This window comes from Papio anubis, chromosome 7, assembly GCF_008728515.1.
Source record: "Papio anubis isolate 15944 chromosome 7, Panubis1.0, whole genome shotgun sequence".
In the NCBI taxonomy this organism is placed as follows: Eukaryota; Metazoa; Chordata; class Mammalia; order Primates; family Cercopithecidae; genus Papio; species Papio anubis.
Window position 1 is genome coordinate 135,791,797 of NC_044982.1, and position 18,648 is coordinate 135,810,444.

At 43.7% G+C, this 18,648-nt stretch overlaps 1 protein-coding gene and 1 long non-coding RNA gene across 3 annotated transcripts in view; one reads left to right on the top strand and one right to left on the bottom strand.

Moving 5' to 3' along the window:
* The window catches only part of LOC116275839 (unconventional myosin-Vc-like), a 36,298-nt gene extending 17,894 nt beyond the window's left edge, over positions 1–18,404 (bottom strand). The window contains exons 1-8 of one of the 2 annotated variants that reach the window (XM_031668676.1): positions 17,895–18,404; positions 15,509–15,602; positions 14,097–14,160; positions 12,848–13,016; positions 8,578–8,665; positions 7,165–7,263; positions 5,702–5,856; positions 2,541–2,630 (exon numbers count right to left, since the gene is read on the bottom strand). In XM_031668676.1, the coding sequence (XP_031524536.1) occupies positions 2,541–2,630; positions 5,702–5,856; positions 7,165–7,263; positions 8,578–8,665; positions 12,848–13,016; positions 14,097–14,160; positions 15,509–15,602; positions 17,895–17,897 (762 nt within the window). In that variant the 5' untranslated portion in view covers positions 17,898–18,404. Of the gene's footprint in view, positions 1–2,540; positions 2,631–5,701; positions 5,857–7,164; positions 7,264–8,577; positions 8,666–12,847; positions 13,017–14,096; positions 14,161–15,508; positions 15,603–17,056; positions 17,314–17,894 lie in introns of those variants that run through there. The other variant, XM_031668677.1, reaches the window with a different exon arrangement.
* Positions 221–8,582, top strand: LOC110743685. Its single transcript, XR_002523062.2, has 3 exons — positions 221–302; positions 2,826–2,878; positions 8,371–8,582. It is a non-coding gene; the product is annotated as an uncharacterized LOC110743685 (long non-coding RNA).
* Positions 18,405–18,648: the final 244 nt, after the last annotated feature.

Sequence of the window (18,648 nt, forward strand, 5' to 3'; positions counted from 1 at the left end):
ACAAACATGTAGGAAATTAATAATCAGCTACTATAACTCTTTTACCTTAAAACTTAATGTCTGATTTATATCAAATGAGTTCATGATGCTTGGGTAGCATGTACCTTCTATAAGAGAAAAATTGCACTGATTTCCTATATGATCCCAGGCTGTCACACTATCATTGTCCTACCCACTTCCCTACAAACATTGTCCCTGGAACCTACAGACTAAGTGGAAAAGCTCATAGAAAGCCCATGGAAGCGTATAGGAAAATGAAACAAAACTGCAGAGCATCCAAGGAAACACACTGCTACGAAGAGGTAAGTGGATACAATAAATGAGATTCATAACCTGATAATTATAGAGTACAAAGTTGAAATATTTTAAAGTGTGTGTTATGGATTGAATGTGTCCTCCTAAAAATCATACATTGAAGCCCTAACCCCCTAGTGTGGCTGTATTTGGAGATGGGGCCTTTAGGGAGGTAATGAGGTTAAATGAGGTCATGAGGATAGTGGCGTGATCTAATAAGATTGGTGTCCTCATAAGAAGAGACACCAGAGAGAGCTTGCCCTCTCTCTCCCTCTCTCTGACCCATGCACCCAGAAAAGGTCCTGTGAGGACACAGGGATGGAGAAAGTGGCTGTTAGCAAGCCAGGAAGAGAGCCCTCACCAGGAAGTGACCATGCTGGCACCCTGATCTCAGATGTTTGGCCTCCAGAACTCTGAGGAAATAAGTCTCTTGTTTAAGCCACCCAGCCTGCGGTATTTCGTTATAGTAGCCTAAGTGAACTAATGGAATATGTTTAACATGTTCAAAGAGACTAAAGAAAAAGAAAAAATTAAGAATAGGACATTATGGGGCTGGGCATGGTGGCTCACGCCTGTAATCCCAGCACTTTGGGAGGCCGAGGCAGGCGGATCACTTGAGGTCAGGAGTTCAAGACCAGCCTGGCCAACATAGTAAAACCCCATCTCTATTAAAGATACAAAAATTAGCTGGGCATGGTAGTGCATGCCTGTAGCCACAGCTACTCAGGAGGCTAAGGTAGGAGAATTGCTTGAACATGGGAGGCGAAGGTTGCAGTGATCCAAGATCATGCCACTGCACTCCAGCCTAGGTGAGAGAGTGAGACCCCATCTCAAAAAAGAAAGAGAGAAAAGAAAGAATAGGACATTGTGGTAAGAGGCAGAGGTGAAAAGGAACAAGAGAGATTTTAGAAATAAAAATATGGTAACTGAAAAAGCAGTCAGACAGGGAAAAGAACATTCTATACATGGCTGAAGGGGGCAAAGAAAGGATCATAAAACAGTGCTGAATAAGGCATTCTTCCACTAATGTCTGACAGATACCAGTTTGCTGTAAATGGACTAGTCTGTGCCTCCTCCTGTTTTGGTATTCTTTTTAGTCAGAGGTTGGATTTTCTTTACTTCTCCTTTTGTTCTATAGTACTAGTCAGATTACTGTTATATTTTATTTTACCTTCTTTCCATTGGGACAACTGTTTATCTATATGGAAGAGGATATTAGATCATTACCTTACATATCAATTTTGGATAGGTAAAAACATAATTGTCAACTCTAAAGGTGAACTACAAAAGTTTAGAAGAGAGTATCTTCATGATCTCAGGGCGGGGAAGAATTTCTGAACAAGACACAAATCATAAAAGAACAGGTTTGACAGAGTTAAGCATATCGAAATTCAAAAACTGTGTGACAAGGGACTTCATAAAGAAAATTAGAAGTGAAGCTACAGTCTATCCATATGATATAAAGACCTCCTACAAATCAATAACAAAAACACCAACCCTAAGAAAAAGAAAGAAAGGATGTGACTAGGCAATTCAAAAGGAAACCCAAATGACCAATAAACATATAAAATTATGCTTGACTTCGCTAGTGACCAAATAAATGCAATTTAAGTCAACAGGATATAATTTTATACCCTGACACTGGTAAAGGATAAGAATGTCTGTCAATACCAAGTGTTGGTGAAGGTATGAGACACTGGAAACATCATACACTGCCGGTGGGGCTGTGAAATGGTACAGCCATTTTAGAGAGCACTGAAAACCCTGAAAGCCACTTTGTTATTTTAGTTCAATGAAATTTTTCTCTGCAAGTACTTGAAGGTGGAGAACTCTTTTATGACATCAGCCTCCTGGAAGCAGAGTCGGAGTGGCAAAGGAAACATATTTATAGATTATGGAGGAACAGTCAGGGTCCTGTAGAGAGAACAGCTGTGAAGAACCAGGCATTTTAAACCAAGGGCTGTATTTTGGAGTCATAATGCTAAACGTCTTACAACCAGGAGGAAACTTAAAATTCGTCTTATCTACCTATTGATTTAAAAGTAATGGAAACCTAGGAGGCCTAGTACCGTGCCCAAAATCTAAGCTGCTTCCAGAAGTCTCTTGCCTGTGGTGTATACCCAAGAGTCCAACAGATAATGTGCTGTTGGCCTCCTGGGTGAAGAGAATAGAGGCTCTATTGAGCTCTGGCTCAGGCGGTTCTAGACTGGCTGTCAGCACAAAACAAGCAGGTGAGCGCCCCCTACCTCTTCTCCGCTGTACTGCTTCAGGCAATTGAGAAAATGGCAAGTGTTGGAAAGCCAAAAGGACAGCATTTCAAAGTCTTCTAAATGTTCCTTAGAAAAATAAGAAAAGACAGAATTGGACTTAATTATTATTTGTACCTCTGAGCATCTTACCTGTTTGGTTATTTGTAGCTTTTGACCAAAATTAATTTTTCTTTTATTCACTAAAGCCTTTATCTAATTCATACTATAATGATAAGAGCTTATATTTATTTAGGTCACAGTTTGTAACATGTTTCTGTACAGGTTGTGTCGCTCATTATGAAGTTGAAGCGGCCTTGAAGGAATGCATGAGCAGTGTAAGTTTCACTTCTTGCTCTCCTAAGTTCACATTCTCACTGGGAAGATAGATAGGACAGAGTTTAGTAGGTGGTCAAGTACCCACACAATGGTTGTAGACTGTGCTACAAAGCTCAGGGGATGGAGAGAGAGGATGGGGAGGCAGAGCAGCTGAGGAAACCTCAGAGAGGCAGGAGGTCTAGCCCTTGAGGGAAATGGGTGGAGAGACAAGAGCTCAGGACTAGGACTGCTGGGGAGAAGGCCTCCACTTACAGGGCAGGAAGAAGAGGAACAAGCAGCGAAGGCAGAGGTACAGTGATCAGAGGGGGAAGAGGAAAGCAGAGAAAATCCTGGGATTTAAAAGACAAGGGAGGAAGCTTTCAAGGAGATGGTGCTAATGCTTTGGTCAATTTAAAGAGAATAAAAAGTAAAGAAACACCACTGGTTTTAGTAAGAGGAATTACTGGTGATCTATCTGTAGAGTGATGGGTTAGAAGCCAGACTGCAAGGAGTGACAAAGAGAACTGGTGGAGACCAATAGTTTAAGCACTTTGGCAGTCCGGAGTGGAGGGAAAGGAACAGTGGCTAAAGAGGGTATGTGGGCACATCGCTGTAACTGCTGTGTGCTGGAGGTGGGGAGGGGCAGGTCCTGGGCACATGCAAAGGCAGTGGGAGGGGGCCACGGAGAAGTTGAGACTGAAGATGCTGGTGAGAAAGGGGTCTTACAGTCCTCATGCCATGCGTCTCTTGGTTTATGAATATTTGGCTAAACACCCCAGAGCATCAAGAGGAGGCAAATACTCTGTGTCCTGTGCTGGAACACAATACCAGCTTGTCTTAAGAAAAGCCAATTTATGCAAATATGGACAGGAGGAAAACATCAATTTATGGGAGCCCCTTCCAAAAACACTTTGGTGGCTCCTGTGAAGACAGTGACTATAAAGTATCCAGCACCAAACAAATGTGAATTTTCTATTCCTAACTCCAGATAAATAATGAATTCATGATACTTTTTGGAAGCAGAGGAGAATTACTATACTATGACATCTCACAAATCTAGTTTTTATGTTTCTTTCTTCCTAGAGTTTATTTATTTATTTATTTATTTATGAGACAAGGTCTGGCTCTATCACCCAGGCTGGAGTGCAGTGGTGTGATCTTGGCTTACTGTAACCTCTGCCTGCCGGGCTCAAGTGTTCTTCCCACCTCAGCTTCCTGAGTAGCTGGGACTACAGGCACACACCACCACACCTAGCCAATTTTTGTCTTTTTCGTAGAGACAAGGTTTCATCATGTTGCCCAGGCTGGTCTTGAACTCGTGAGCTCAAGTGATCTACCTGCCTCAGCCTCCCAAAGTGCTGGGATTACAGGTGTGAGCCACCACACCTGACCTTCCCTAGAGTATTTAAAAGAATTTAATTCCTCATTACTCTTTAGAACACATATTTTACTAAAAATAAGTTAGGATCTCCCTAATTAAAAATTCACATATATCCTAATATCGAACATCACTTCTCTTTTGGAGGGGCATGAAAAACAGTTATTTTAGTGTTACTTATGTCTTCTTGCCCCCTTCTACAATTACATTGTAATTCCCAGAAACGAGTACTTTTTAACATAACTGTAAACTGGTCATTTCCTAGAAAGAGAGAAAGAGAGAAGATTTTTGTACTAACTCCACTATGGCAAATGGAATTTCCACACTCAGGGTAGCATCAGGTCTGGCTTAGAACTAAGTCAACCACCCTACCCACACCCAAGATTCCAGCATGCGCTAAGCATTACCAGAGAACTCTTTCTACAAAGTAACTATCCCTGTAAGCAAGGATCCAGGTCTGTTTACAAAAATCTTCAACGCTTAGATACAGTTATTTACTCATTGATCATTTATGGAGTTTCCAGGAAAAATAATCAGCATGCTAAGAATGATTTTAGGATTATGTTTCAGTTGGAAAGGAAATTAGCAATAAACTTTGTGTTACTGTTAAGTTAGCCTTCACAAAATCCCACCCTTTGTCATTGTCATTTTTGATCATTATCCACTTGTCACACCATGAAGAGATGATTGCTCATAAGAGTTCAGTTGGTGACTTCTGATACGTACACCATACACACATGGTCTATGTCCTATGGTAGGTTCCCTCTCGCCCAGTGGTAAACTGCTGGCTGCCTGCTTGTTCAGTCATTCCAATAAGGACACTGACTTAGGGAATGGACAACAGCAAGTTGGAAGGAACCTGGGTCCCTGCATGATCATATAGAACAGAGCCACCTTCCAACCTAGATGGCTCATTATGGAACTGCTATCAGCAAAGAACAATCCTCCCCATCTTCTTTAAGAAACTGTATATTGGGCAAAGGGAGGTGGCAGGTGTCTTATAGCTACAATAGCTTAACTTTACTAAGTAACTAACCTAACTAATACACAGTTCATCTTCATTTGTGGACTAGGAATAAAAATACACAATGTGCTTTTAGGAAGAAGAATTATATAATTGCCAAGGGAAGAGAGAAGTAATTTTTCATTCCTTTTCATTTCTCATGATTTACCCTTGTTACAGAGATAGAACATATACCCTTCACAGCTGATAAGTTCACACCCTAAGGGGATAGCAGTGGTGGGGGCAGTGGCTACCAGGTTGCAGTCTCGCCAGTAAGGCTTTGAGGGCTATGGCAGTTGCTCATCCATTTATCTTTCCCTAACAGTGTGGCTCCCTTCAATAGTGGGGAGGGAGGAATCAGGCATCTCACCACACACGGGAGGCTCAGGAGGGGCAAATACTGGGCATCTGGTCATTCCCATAGATGTGATACCAAGGGCCAATGTCAAAGGCACTTCCTACCTTAACCACCTGCTTGATGCCATTAATGGTGCTGTTCATGAGGGACTTCAGCATGTTGGCATCATTCAGAGAGTCTGCGTAGCGCACACACATGAACAGGATATGAGCCGGCAGCCCGGGGATCATGTTCACCACCACGCCACGGGGCTTCAAGTCTGAAGCAGAGAGAGCCAATGAGGATTACAGCTGACAGGTCAGCTCTTCTCCTAAGGAACCTGTGACTAGGGGCAGGGGCTTGTTTGCTTTTCTGTGCTTGATGCAGTGCCTGAATGTATATGGATTTATTTCCTCTTTGAGGAATTCCATCTGGCTCCTTTCTTGTCACAAAATACACAGGTGCCACTTGTTCCTCTTCTTGTTTACGAAGGACTTTCTCTTTCTTAAAAGGTTGAATAAGAGACAGAATCTTTATTTTTCCCTGGTGTGGAAACTCTGGATTTCAGACCCCCATTGTAAGAAAGGAACTCCAGTTCCATGCACCCCTACTCCAAGCTCTCTGATGAGAATGGAGTACAGTGTCTGCAATCACATGAAGCTGCCTTGAATAGGGAAAGCAGGCACACACCAGTGCAGCACAGGATGTCTAGCTGGCCTTGGGGAGAAGAGAGCGGTGGAGACGCACAGTGGGGATGAAGGGGAGAGATAAATCTTACAAAAAAAGTTAAGATAAGCAAACAAGGACGTCCCCCTGGCTGCATGAAGACAGAAGCACAAAGAAGAGGTTCACACTGTATGACGCCAGTGATGGGGGGAAAGAAAAGGGTGGGGGTGCTCACATGAGCTGAGGGGTTTCACTCGCAGAAGAGGAAGGAAGGCTACATGCTGGCTTTGTGTTTTGAGATCTTGGGGCCAGCTGACAGGGAGGCAGATTTTTCTCCCGATGCCAGAAAACCACGTGGAAGGTCACAGTGAAGACAGTGCAGTAAGATTGTTTCTATGACCACCAGATCCTGAGCATGCACATGGGACATTCCTGTAACTTGAGGCATGGCTGGGAAGCCCCATCACATTGCTGCAGAGAAATTTCTCGGAAGTCAAATGGAGCTCAGAGCCACAATTACTTCCATGATGGCTTCTGTGCTGAGACCCAAAAATGAGGTGATGTTTCTTTTCTACCCTGGTCCTACAATTTGGAAAAGGTCAGGGCAACGGTTCTCAACTGAGGACAGTTTTGGCCCCCACAGGACATTCGGCAATACCTGGAGACATCTTTTATTGTCATCACTAGGGGTTGCTGCTGGCTTCTAGCGAGTAGAAGTCAAGGATGCTGCTCCATCCTTTGTTACTCACCATTCGCAGAGTTAACAGGTCAACAGTGCTGAGGTTGAGAAACTCTGGGCTGGGGTAAGAAGCAGTGGAAGAAGAAAGTAGAAAAAGGACCACCCCTGCCCAGGACTTTGGCACTGACTGATGTGCAGATTCTCAAAGAGAAAGCAAAAATCCAGAGTTCCAGGTTTCAGTACCAAGAATGAGGTTCTGAATGAGCTTGGCCTCGTCTTCTCTCTTGTATTGCAGCATTCCAAGGTACTCCTTAGGTCCTGAGGATGAGTGCACATCATTGGCTGTAGACAGAGGCAAACAATCAGCTGAATACACAAAAGCAGCTTTCACAGGTCTCATAATGTGACTACTCTCCTACCCCATTCTGGCTGGTTTGCACGTAAATGTCTGTGGCTTTCAGATACATTAAAACTGTACTGTATTGTATCCTGAAGAATTTCTCCAAGTAGTGATTCCTCTTTGTGAGTATATGAGTGAGTACAGCTGCTGCTGAAAAGGCCCAGTTATCCTTTGAAGAGCCTTATGAGTGCCTGATATGTATCCAGCACATGGTAACAGGAAAGAAATCCTAGATATTGCCTTGTCTTCAAGATGCTGATGCTACTGTGAAAGAAGACTCGTGAAACATTTGGTGTGCAAAGTACCAATGTGCATGATCCTTACTGAGAGGGCTGTATTAGTTTCCCATGGCTGCTGTAAAAAGTTACTGCAAACACAGAGGCTTAAAACAACACAAATGTTTACTCGTACAGCTCTGGAGGTCAGAAGTCTGAAAGGTGAGCCAGGGTGGTGAATGGTGGTTCATTCATCACAATAGTGGGGATGCAGCGGGGGCTGGAAGCACAGACCTGGGCCCTGCTCTCATGGGGCAGACTGCCATTTGTCATTTATTACTGAAGGAAAAGGATCCTGAGTTTGCTTGTGGACATTTCAAATTTGAGGTGAGAGTTGGGTAAGTAAGAATTAAAGCCGCTCTTCAAAGAGATGAATATAGAAAAAGGAACAAACAAGACACAGCCTTGGCAATAAGGCTGGGAGGAAGAGGAAAAAGTAATAAGGAATGAAAGAGTGAGAAATGTGAGCAGGAGCTGAACACAGGCAAAGTTCAGTGATGGAAACAGAAGGAGGGATGAAGGGCTGAGGGTCCCTTTCACAGAGGCTCACAAGGATGCTTTATGTGTGCAGTGCAGTCCATGTTCAGGATGTCTGCTTCTTAGCTCTCTACTTTTCTAATAGAAATTTGGATACTAACTAATCCTACATATGTAACAAGGAGAGAAGGTGAATTTCAAGCAGTTAATTGAAAACTTGTTCACAATTTCATTTTTTAAAAAAGGGAGCTAACAGAGGAAGAGGTTAATGTATTAATTATAGGATGTCTCTTGCAGGTACATCAACGTATCTGGTATCATCTGAGCGGGAGGGAGCTGTCTTCTTGTCCCAAAGGATCTTTTCGTTAGCCCAGCACTAGGTCCCAAACCTCACCACTTGAGAATCATTCCTTTGGGTTTCATAAGCTTTGGACCAGAGAGAAAATAAACGAGTGCATGTTAGCCTTAGCTCAAAAGAATAAGAAAACAAGTATTGTTTCTTACCTTTTCCAGCTGTCTTGCTTAGTGTCTTGACTTGATCTTGTAGCTTTTTAATCACTCTGTCCTTCATGTCTAATTCTTCTTCAAGATCCTACAGCAATAAAAAGAAACCAGGATTTAGCTTAGAAGCACTTTAATCTATTTTTTTTCTTTTTTGGTAACAGCTTTATTGAGCTACAATACTGTTCACATACTGTACAACTCACCCACTTAAATTGTAAACTCAAAGGTTTTTTAGGGTAGTCAAGAGTTGTGCTACGATCACCATTATTTAATTCCAGAACATTTTGTTACTCCAAAAAGAAAACTAACCTTTAGTGTCACTCTCTAGTTCCTCATACCCTTCCAGCACCTAGCAACCACTCGTCTACTTTCTGTCTCTACGGATTTGCCTATTCTGGGCATCTCATATAAATAAATTCATAGAATAGGTTTTTTGTATGTCTGGCTTCTTTCGCTTAGCATAAGGTTTTCAAAATTCATCCATGCCGTAGCAAGTATCAGCATTTCACATATTCTTATGGCTGAATAATATCCTATTGTATGCATGCACTACATTTATCTTGCTCTTATTACATAGGAATGCCCATCATAGAGAATTTAAAAATATGAATGTGAGAAAATGGGCTTTCTAGATGTCAGAAGCTGGAGCCAGAGAAATGTTCAGAGATTTGGGCCTGGTTTTACCTTTCCTTCCTGATAAGGAGGTGGCCTTGCCCATGCTGAATTTGGTTCCAGAACCAGGAGAGTCCTTGGATACCTAGAAATACTTCCTATAAAGGACATACAGTGTTTAAGTTCTTCCAGATCTGAGCCTTTGACACATATAGAACTCAGGCTTCTCTGACCCAGAAAGACCCACCATGCAGGGTCACTGCAGCTGTGTGCCCTCTAGGGACTCTTGGGGCCAAGGGACATTGTGCTGTTTCTACTCTGTGCGGCCACCTCTCTCCCTGCCACCATTCTGTGTCCCTGGCTAGACATGTTAGGAACTCTGTTGACTTTAGAAGTGGAGGTGTCAGTAGAGCTTCTTCCCTCCAATTCAAGCCCATCTTATAATATATCTAATAAAATGGGTCACCCATCAACCCATAACTCAGGAAAAAAACCACTCTTAACATATTGATTTCATTCCTTTTTTCCCAACATGGTAAATGTACATTTTATAAAATTGGGATCATATTACATGCAAAATTTCAAATCCTACATTTTTCTCTAGTTATACTGCAGACATTTTCCCATGTCATTGATAATATACCCAAACCATCATTTTAACAGCCAAGTCATACTATATCATACAACAATTTAACCTTTGCTCTATTGTTAGATATGCATTTGATTCCTTTGGGTTGCTTTTTTTTCCTCTCTGATTATTAACACTATGATGATCACTCTGAACAAAAATCTTGGTCCACATGTTCAAGTATTTACTTAGGATAGAACCTTACAAGTTGTGTTACTGAGTCAAAGGGAATGTACTTTCCAAAGGTTCATGAGCCATACCTTCAAATAAGCCCTCAAGAAAGTTTATACCAATTTATATTCCCAGCAACCATGTATGACAGTGCCCATTTCAAGATGTTCTCTCCAGGAGCATCTCTATTAATTATTATTATTAGTAGTAGTAGTATTTTTAGAGATAGGGTTTTGCTCTGTCACCCAGGCTGGAGTGCAGTAGTGTGATCATAGCTTACTGTAGCCTCAACCTCCTGGGCTCAAGCAGTCCTCTTGCCTCAGCCTCCTGAGTAGCTAGAACTATAGGCATGCACCACCACACTTGGCTAGTTAAAAAAAAAAAAAGTTTTCCTTGTAGAGATGGGGTCTTGCTACATTGCCCTGGCTGGTTGAACTCCTGGCCTCAAGTCATACTTCTGCCATGACATCTTAAAGTGCTGGGATTACAGGTATGAGCCACTGTGCTAGGCCCAGATCTCTGCTAATTTGACAGGCAAAAATAATACCTAGTTTTAATTTTGAATTTCTTTGATAAATAGTGAAATTATTACTAAAAGTTTTTTTTTTTTTTTTTTTTAAATCTCTTAATAAGAATTTCCTTTTCAGTGACAAAAGAGTCTGGAAAAAAAAATTTTTCTTTTTTCTTTTTTTTGAGACGAAGTCTTGCTCTGTCGCCCGGGCTGGAGTGCAGTGGCCGGATCTCAGCTCACCGCAAGCTCCGCCTCCCAGGTTTACGCCATTCTCCTGCCTCAGCCTCCCCTGTAGCTGGGATTACAGGCGCCCGCCACCTCGCCCAGCTAGTTTTTTTGTATTTTTTAGTAGAGACGGGGTTTCACCGTGTTAGCCAGGATGGTCTCGATCTCCTGACCTCGTGATCCGCCCGTCTTGGCCTCCCAAAGTGCTGGGATTACAGGCTTGAGCCACTGCGCCCGGCAAAAAAAATTTTTCTTTGACTCAAAGCATCACATAGTGGCTTGAACAGTGTCACCCTGAAATTCATGTCCAACTCAAACTCCAGAATGTGGTGACTTTATATGGAAATAGGATCCTTGCAGCTGTGGTAAGCTGAGAGTCAATATGAGAGATGGCCACTACAATTTAGGGTGGGCTGTAAATCCAATGCAGATGTCCTTATAACCGACAGAAAAGAACACAGAGACAGACAGGGAGAAGGCCAGGTGCAGTGAGGCAGAGGCTGGAGTCACACTGCCCCAAACCAAGGAAGACCTGGAGCCCTCTAGAAGCTGGGAGAGGCAAGGACGGGTTTTGCTTAGAGACTTCGGAGGAGTGTGCCCTGCTGACACCTTGACTTCAGACTTCTGACCTCCATAATGGAGAGAACACATTTCTGTTGTTTTAAGGCACCTGGTTTGTGGTCATTTGTCACGGCAGCCCTGGCAAACTAATACAGATCAGGTCTCATCTGTGGGTAGAATCCGCCGGCTAATGTATAGAGATGATACTCTTGTTGTATGTCCCTCTGCTTATATGTAACAGTGAGGCTACTCCAGGTTCAGAAAGAGCTATGGAAATGAACACGTCAGGCCTGTCGGCTCCCCAGCTCAGCGCACCTGTGGGGAGCAAAGCCAGACACTCAGAGGAGCTCCAGAAGAGGGCACCAGGACCGGGCTGTGCTCTGGGGCACCAGGAACGAACTCATAAATCACAATGCACTGGGACAGTCAGAGTAAAGGATCAAGTGGGATGACATGCGCAGCACACGCATGACCCACCCATGTAGCTTCTCCCTGACCACTGGCTCCACTGAGATCCCAGGGGCCCACAGAAGGCAAGGCAAGGCAGCCTCACACACATGGACAGCAGGCGGTTGCTTCTCTGGTGTAATATGAGGATTCTAGTCTCCGAGAAAGTTATATCCACCTCAGAAAAGACAGCCATCATGTAGGTGCCACTGATTGGAATTTGTTACTTCCTATTAAATGTTAAACTCCTGGAATGTCTCTTTTTGGATGTAACCATTCTTCAGAGTTAAACCCTGACACCCAAAATGTGTTTTTCCTCTATCAGGCTTTTCCTGTGAGATTGGAAATAGGGGCCCTGTCAGCGGGGAGAAGGGCACGTGGGCATGTCCACACTGACCCACTGGACTCGTCAGCCCTCCTGGGTCACCCTCTTGGAAGCTCTCAGGTCTCGAAGGGGCCCAAGAGGGTCTCAGCTCCTAGGAAAGTGGCCTACCTGTCACTTCAGCACTTCTCAGTCTTCCGGCTTCCATACAGCATCACAATTTCAAAATCATTGCTGGGACTTGACGTACAGTTACCCAATTTCATTTTGGTAAGGGCATTTAAAACTCAGAAAAGACCTTAACCACTTTTAAAAAGTTTCTAAGCCTTCCATCGACATCATGATCGTTTCATAGAAGAACATTTTGACTCTTAAAATTGTGGGAAGGCCACCCCCTGAGAAGAAAGCATGGGCACTTACATGGAGTGAGTTTTGCTGGGTAAAGCACTCACACGTAGGCCTTGCTAGCCTCAGTGTGTTCCAGAGCATGGTGACTCCATCCTGGATGGTGCCGTCCACTGATAGTGCTGGGGAACCACGGCCTGCACCTCACTGTCTCTCCTCCTTCACCCTCCCCAGGCTGGCCTGTAAGTCTCTGAGGCCTGTAAGTCCCCAACGCCTTCCCAAAGCCAACCTCAGAGACCACGTGTCTTTTGGGATAAGAAAACAGACGGTTCTGATAGAAGGACCTTTGGTCTATAGATGTTAATTATATGCTTTAGGCGGCACGTCCCCCCTTTCAGCATCATTTGCACACAGACAGTCTCTATCACCAAGTTAGAAGACTTCTCACCCTGTTTTCCAAAGTGAGCCGAGATGCTTCCTGCCAGAAGTTACTCTTGACTTCACTTTCAGTTTCAAATTGTTTCTTCAAGTGGTCACTGGCCTCCTGCATTTCTTGAATCTTATCAATCAGCTTCTCCTTCTCTTTGGTATGTATTTCATTCTGGGCTTCCATGGCCCTGAGAAAGGGAGGGAGGAATGGCTAGTATCAGTATGACCGTCATGGAGAAGTCACTCACTGTCATAGCAAGTGGTGATATTTCCAAAGATGGGAGAACACCGTGGCCAATTTCTGTGTAAAGCAAATAGTACTTGAATAGGGGCGTCCTTCTGGGGGAAGGAAAAGAGACCAGGACTGGCTGGGACAGAAAATTGTCCATGGACTGCTCTAGTCTCCTTCACCCAATAAGAGGTTCCATTCTCCACCCAACCCCAGCCCCACTCACTGTTCCCATGAGACATCCACGCCCACCATACCCTGTGACAGCTCAGCAGTCATCCCCTTTGTGACCAGCCTGGGGACCAGACACTCACAAAGCCAGGGATCAGATAGAAGAGAGGAGGGGAGACCATGAGAAGAGTTCCAAAATGGTGCCTTGCTCCTTTTCCACTACTTTGGGTCCTCATCCTACTGATAAAGTCACATGACTAAAGATGCTCTTGGGGATGTCAAGTGTCCATTTATTATTTTGGAAAAATAACTGTCTCAACAAGTTGGCAAAAAAACAGAACATTCTCCCCACAAGGCTCTGCCAGGGCATGAGGCCCTTTGTTGGTCAGGATGGAAATTTGGGGGGATTAGCAATGAAGATTTTCCATCGACATGGGTTTTTAATTCTTACCCTAAATCTAAATAGTCTGCTAATAGAAACCGTTCTCTCTCACAGACTCTTATCCGTTGTTTGAACAGATTATTCAAATGCATGGTATAGCATTTCAAGGGTACAAAAGTGTACATATACAGTGAAAAGTACGGGTCCTCCCCTCCTCTGTGCATCAGTCACCAAGCCTGAAGGCAACTGCCTGGAGGCAACCAATGTATTGTTCCTTAACCATCTCCCAGAGATGCTGCAGCTGCTGCTGCTGCTGAGTGTGCTGTACATACACATATTTTTTCCTTCCCATTGGAATGGCAATATATCACATATATTAATTACCATCTGGCTTTTTGGCATTAGTAACACATCTTGGTATATTCTACAGTTTCAGAAAAGCATTACATGAGCATGAACTTGAGGTACACACATATTTACACTTACTTTCTTTGTGTTCCTTCCTCCTCTTGACTGCGATTTAACTGATTAGACAATTCTTCTAGTTTTCCTATAATAAGAAGAACTGTCAATACTTTGTGGGGGGTGGGGGGGCATATCACTGCATTCTGATTTGGGTTTGGTATTATTTTCAATTTTTAAAAGTCCTAAACCAGGGGTGTCCAATCTTTTGGCTTCTCTGGCCCATATTGGAATAAGAATTGTCTTGGGCCACATATAAAATACACTAACAGTAACAATAGCTGATGAGCTGAAAAAAAAATTGCAAAAAAAATCTCGTTTTCAGAAAGTTTACGAATTTGTGTTGGGCCTCCTTGAAAGCTGTCCTGCGCTGCATGTGGCCCATGGGCTGTGGCTTGAACAAGCTTGTCTTAAACTGTATCCAGGCAGAGATTAACTTTTATTTGGTCTGAACAATGTTTAAACATTTTTAAACCATCATTTAAAAATTATAATATTTCACATAAAAATCTGGATTCCTGGGTTTTCTTTAAAAATAGGAATCTCTAGCAATACTGGGCTCATATTCCCACTGGGCAACAATCACTGGAGCTTGGAGGCAGAAGCCTCTTTATTTTACTGTATTTTTTTCAGAGACAGGATCTCACTGTGTCACCCAGGCTGGAGTGCAGTGGCGCAATCATGGCTCGCTTCAGCCATCACCTCCCGGGCTCAAGTGGTCCTTGCACTTCAGTCTCCCACACAGCTGGGACTACAGGAACATACTGCCATGCCTGACTTATGTTTTAAAATTTTTTGGGCTGGGTTCAGTAGCTCTTGGCTATAATCCCAGCACTTTGGGAGGCCAAGGTAGGTGGATCACCTGAAGCCAGGAGCTCAAGACCAACCCGGCCAACGGCGAAACCCCATCTCTGCTAAAAATACAAAAAAAAAAAAAAAAAAAAATTAGCTGGGTGTGGTGGTGGGTGCCTGTAATCCCATATACTCAGGAAGCTGAGGCAGGAGAATCGCTTGATCCTGGGAGGCGGAGGCTCCAGTAAGCAGAGATCGCACCATTGCACTCTAGCCTGGGCGACAAGAGTGAAACTCAGTCTCAAAAAGAAAAAAAAAAAGTTTGTAGAGATGAGGTTTCATCATATTGCCCAGACTGGCAGACTGGTCTCAAACTCGAACTCCTGGCTTTAAATGATCCACCCGTCTCTGCTTCCCAAAGTGCTGGGATTACAGGTGTGAGCCACTGCACTCAGCCTGCACCTCCTTTAAATGTCCTACATACCTTCCCATATGTTTCAACTAGCCCCCTTCTCACATTTGTTACCTGCCCAGCCCCCTGGAGAACCAGAGTTTAAAACCCCCGAGTACGAGGACATTTCAGTGTCACTTCCTGGGTACGGGAAACCATCTTCTACAAGCAGGTTCATGATGGTTTCAGTTACCTTTCATTTTCTCAGTTTGTTCATTCAGGCGGATTTCAAGATCTTGCTTCTGCTTCTCCAATTCTGAAATTTGCTGTTTAAAGTCTGGGATCATCTTTAGAGAAGAATTAGAAATATCAGAATATAAAATACTTTGATCTATGAACTTTAAAATATCAGAAGCAAACTAAACTGTCTTGGCATTCAGCCTGCGGAACATATAATTGTGTAAAAGAGCTGGCCACGACATTAGACTGGATTAACATTCTTTTTTTTTTTAACCTCAAAATCTATATAGTCTCGGGAAACACCAGTGTGCTCAGAGGAAGCAGTTCTCATACAGCTACGATAGCAAGAGAAGGATGTGTACATGTATAGAAATCCTATGTTGAGTTGAGGGAGGAATTGGGTGAAGAAATGGCAGCCAGCCTCTTTGGTCCAAGCCCAGAGCCATCATCTCCTCATCTAGGAACAGGGAAAGCCATCTCAAAGGGTCCCACTGCAACTTTTGAATTCCAGGACACGCACTGCTCTGTTAGTAGAGGTCTGAAATCACCCAGTAAGTTTCTCAATCCTTTGTCCCTATCTGTATATTTCCTTACACGTCTATTGCCTCTACCTGCAGTTAGGTTAAACAGGGTTGTTTTTTTTTTTCCTTCCCCAAGTTTATAAACATGCTCATTTTAAAACTGAGTGGCTGAGATCCAGGCCTCCGAAGTCTAAATGAAGAATACAGACAGCCACTGATTTACGATGGCTCAACTTACTATTTTTTGAGTTTGTGATGGTGTGAAAGTGATACGCATTTAGTAGAAACCATACTTCAAGCAGCCATTCAACCATTCTGTGTTTCACTTTCACAGTATAGTATTTGATAAATTACATGAGATATTCAACACTTTATTATAAAAATAGGCTTTGTGTTAGATGATTTTGCCCAAGCGCAAGCGAATGTAAGCATTCCGAGCACGTTTAAAGCAGGCTGGGCTAAGCTACGATGCCTGGTAGGTTAGGTGTATTATATGCATTCTCAACTTACAATACAATACTTCCAACAAACGATGGGTTTATTGGGACATAGCCCCATGGTAAGCTGAGGAGCATCTGTACTTGTTTGACTGTGCAATTGTGTCTCATTGCAAATTCCTCATTGAAATTTCATCCAAGGAAAAAACAAAGGTGTAAAGGTCCCCCACTACTGTTCCCTGTGTCCACCCCTGGTCCTCAACTGCTGCTACAGCCCCGGGATTTCCTAACACTCCCAGTTTAGGGAGAGGAGAGGGTAGTAAGGAAGTAGGGGAGCAGCAGCCAGTGAGGTAGGACAAGAATGCTGGGAGAGCTGGGCATCCTGGAAGCCAAGAGAACAAGGCGGAGAGGGCAAGATTAGCATCGCCGGGGGCTGCTGAGACACAGTAAGATGAGGGTGCAAAGGAACTCTTAGTGCTCAGCTCTGTGCAGGCAGAGTCAGCCAGTGGTGGGGGCACACGACAGAATGGGGTGGTGGGCAGTGAATGGGAGGTGTGTGAAGGGAGTATGCCTAGAGGGTCTTCGTAAGTCTGACTAACTCACCAAAGAAATGGGTGATGGCCACAGGAGTGTGGGGTTAAGACAGAGATGGCTTTTTGAGTGAGGAGATTCCTAAAGCATTTCTTCAGGCCAGTAGGCATGAGTTGGAAGAAAGAATGAGACAAATGCAGTGGTTAGGAATGCATGTCATGGAAGAGGAAGCCCTTGAAAAGGTGAGATTTGAAGGCCAGGCACGGTGGTTTATGCCACTTTGGGAGGCCGAGGTGGGCGGATCACGAGGTCAGGAGTTCAAGACTAGCCTTGCCCACATAGTGAAACCCTGTCTCTACTAAAAATGCAAAATTAGCTGGGCGTGGTAGTGGGTGCCTGTAATCCCAGCTACTTGGGAGGCTGAGGTAGGAGAATTGCTTGAACCCGGGAGGTGGAGGTTGCAGTGAGCTGCAATTGCACCACTGCACTCCAGCCTGGGTGACAGAGTGAGACTCTGTCTCAAAAAAAAAAAAAAAAAATGAGATTTGAAGCATGAGCAGGACTGGCCTTCTGACACACTCCTGTTTCAAGAGCTACCCTTCAATTTTGTGGTCACTTTCCAAGGGGTTAAGGCTGGATTTAAATACAGACTTTAAAACATACACACTTACGCACACACACACAATCACAGCACCTGCACCCATCCTGTGGTGAACACACACACTCTTGTATCAGAGTGCTCTCTGGTCTGCAGTCATTTTATAGTTTAATCACCAGACTGAGTTATTTCACTTCTGGAAAAAGTAATTTATATCCACTCTTTTACTGCCAAGAAACTGAATTTGACTCCATTGACAAAGAACATCTCTAGTATGATGGCCACGACTGGGGCCCCTGGCTGAGACCATACCATATTCTCTGATGTTAGCCTGGTCACTTCAAGACGGATGCTTTCATTGATGTCATTTTCTTCTCTGAATAACTTCTGCAGGTGGTTGATTTCTTGACTTAGATGCACCACTTTGAAATTCAAAGCTTCAATCTCCTTTTCGTAGCACTCCTTCTGAGACTGGAAATGGCTCTCCAAAACACTATTAAAGGAAGGGTCAGGAAATAAACTGCATGGCCTTTATTCTGCTGTACGGACGGCTGGGAGGCAGTTATGAAGACCCACGAGAGCCGTGCACAAAGTACATCAAGTTTACTTATGCACTCACAGTTACAGGCTACAGAATCAGGAATGCCTAATTATAAAATCTTCTAGCTAGTTAGGAAGCATTATGTGGGGGTTAACATGTAGTTAACAATGAAGAAAATTTTAGAGGTTATTGTATTTTTACACTCTTAATAGTTAAAAAATTTTGGCCGGACGCACTGGCTCACGCCTGTAATCCCAACACTTTGGGAGGCCGAGGTGGGTGGATCACTTGAGGTCAGGAGTTTGAGACCAGCCTAGACAACATGATGAAACCCCGTCTCTACTAAAAATACAAAAATTAGGCCGGGCGCGGTGGCTCAAGCCTGTAATGCCAGCACTTTGGGAGGCCGAGACGGGCGGATCACGAGGTCAGGAGATCGAGACCATCCTGGCTAACACAATGAAACCCCGTCTCTACTAAAAAAAATACAAAAAAAAATTAGCCGGGCGTGGTGGCGGCGCCTGT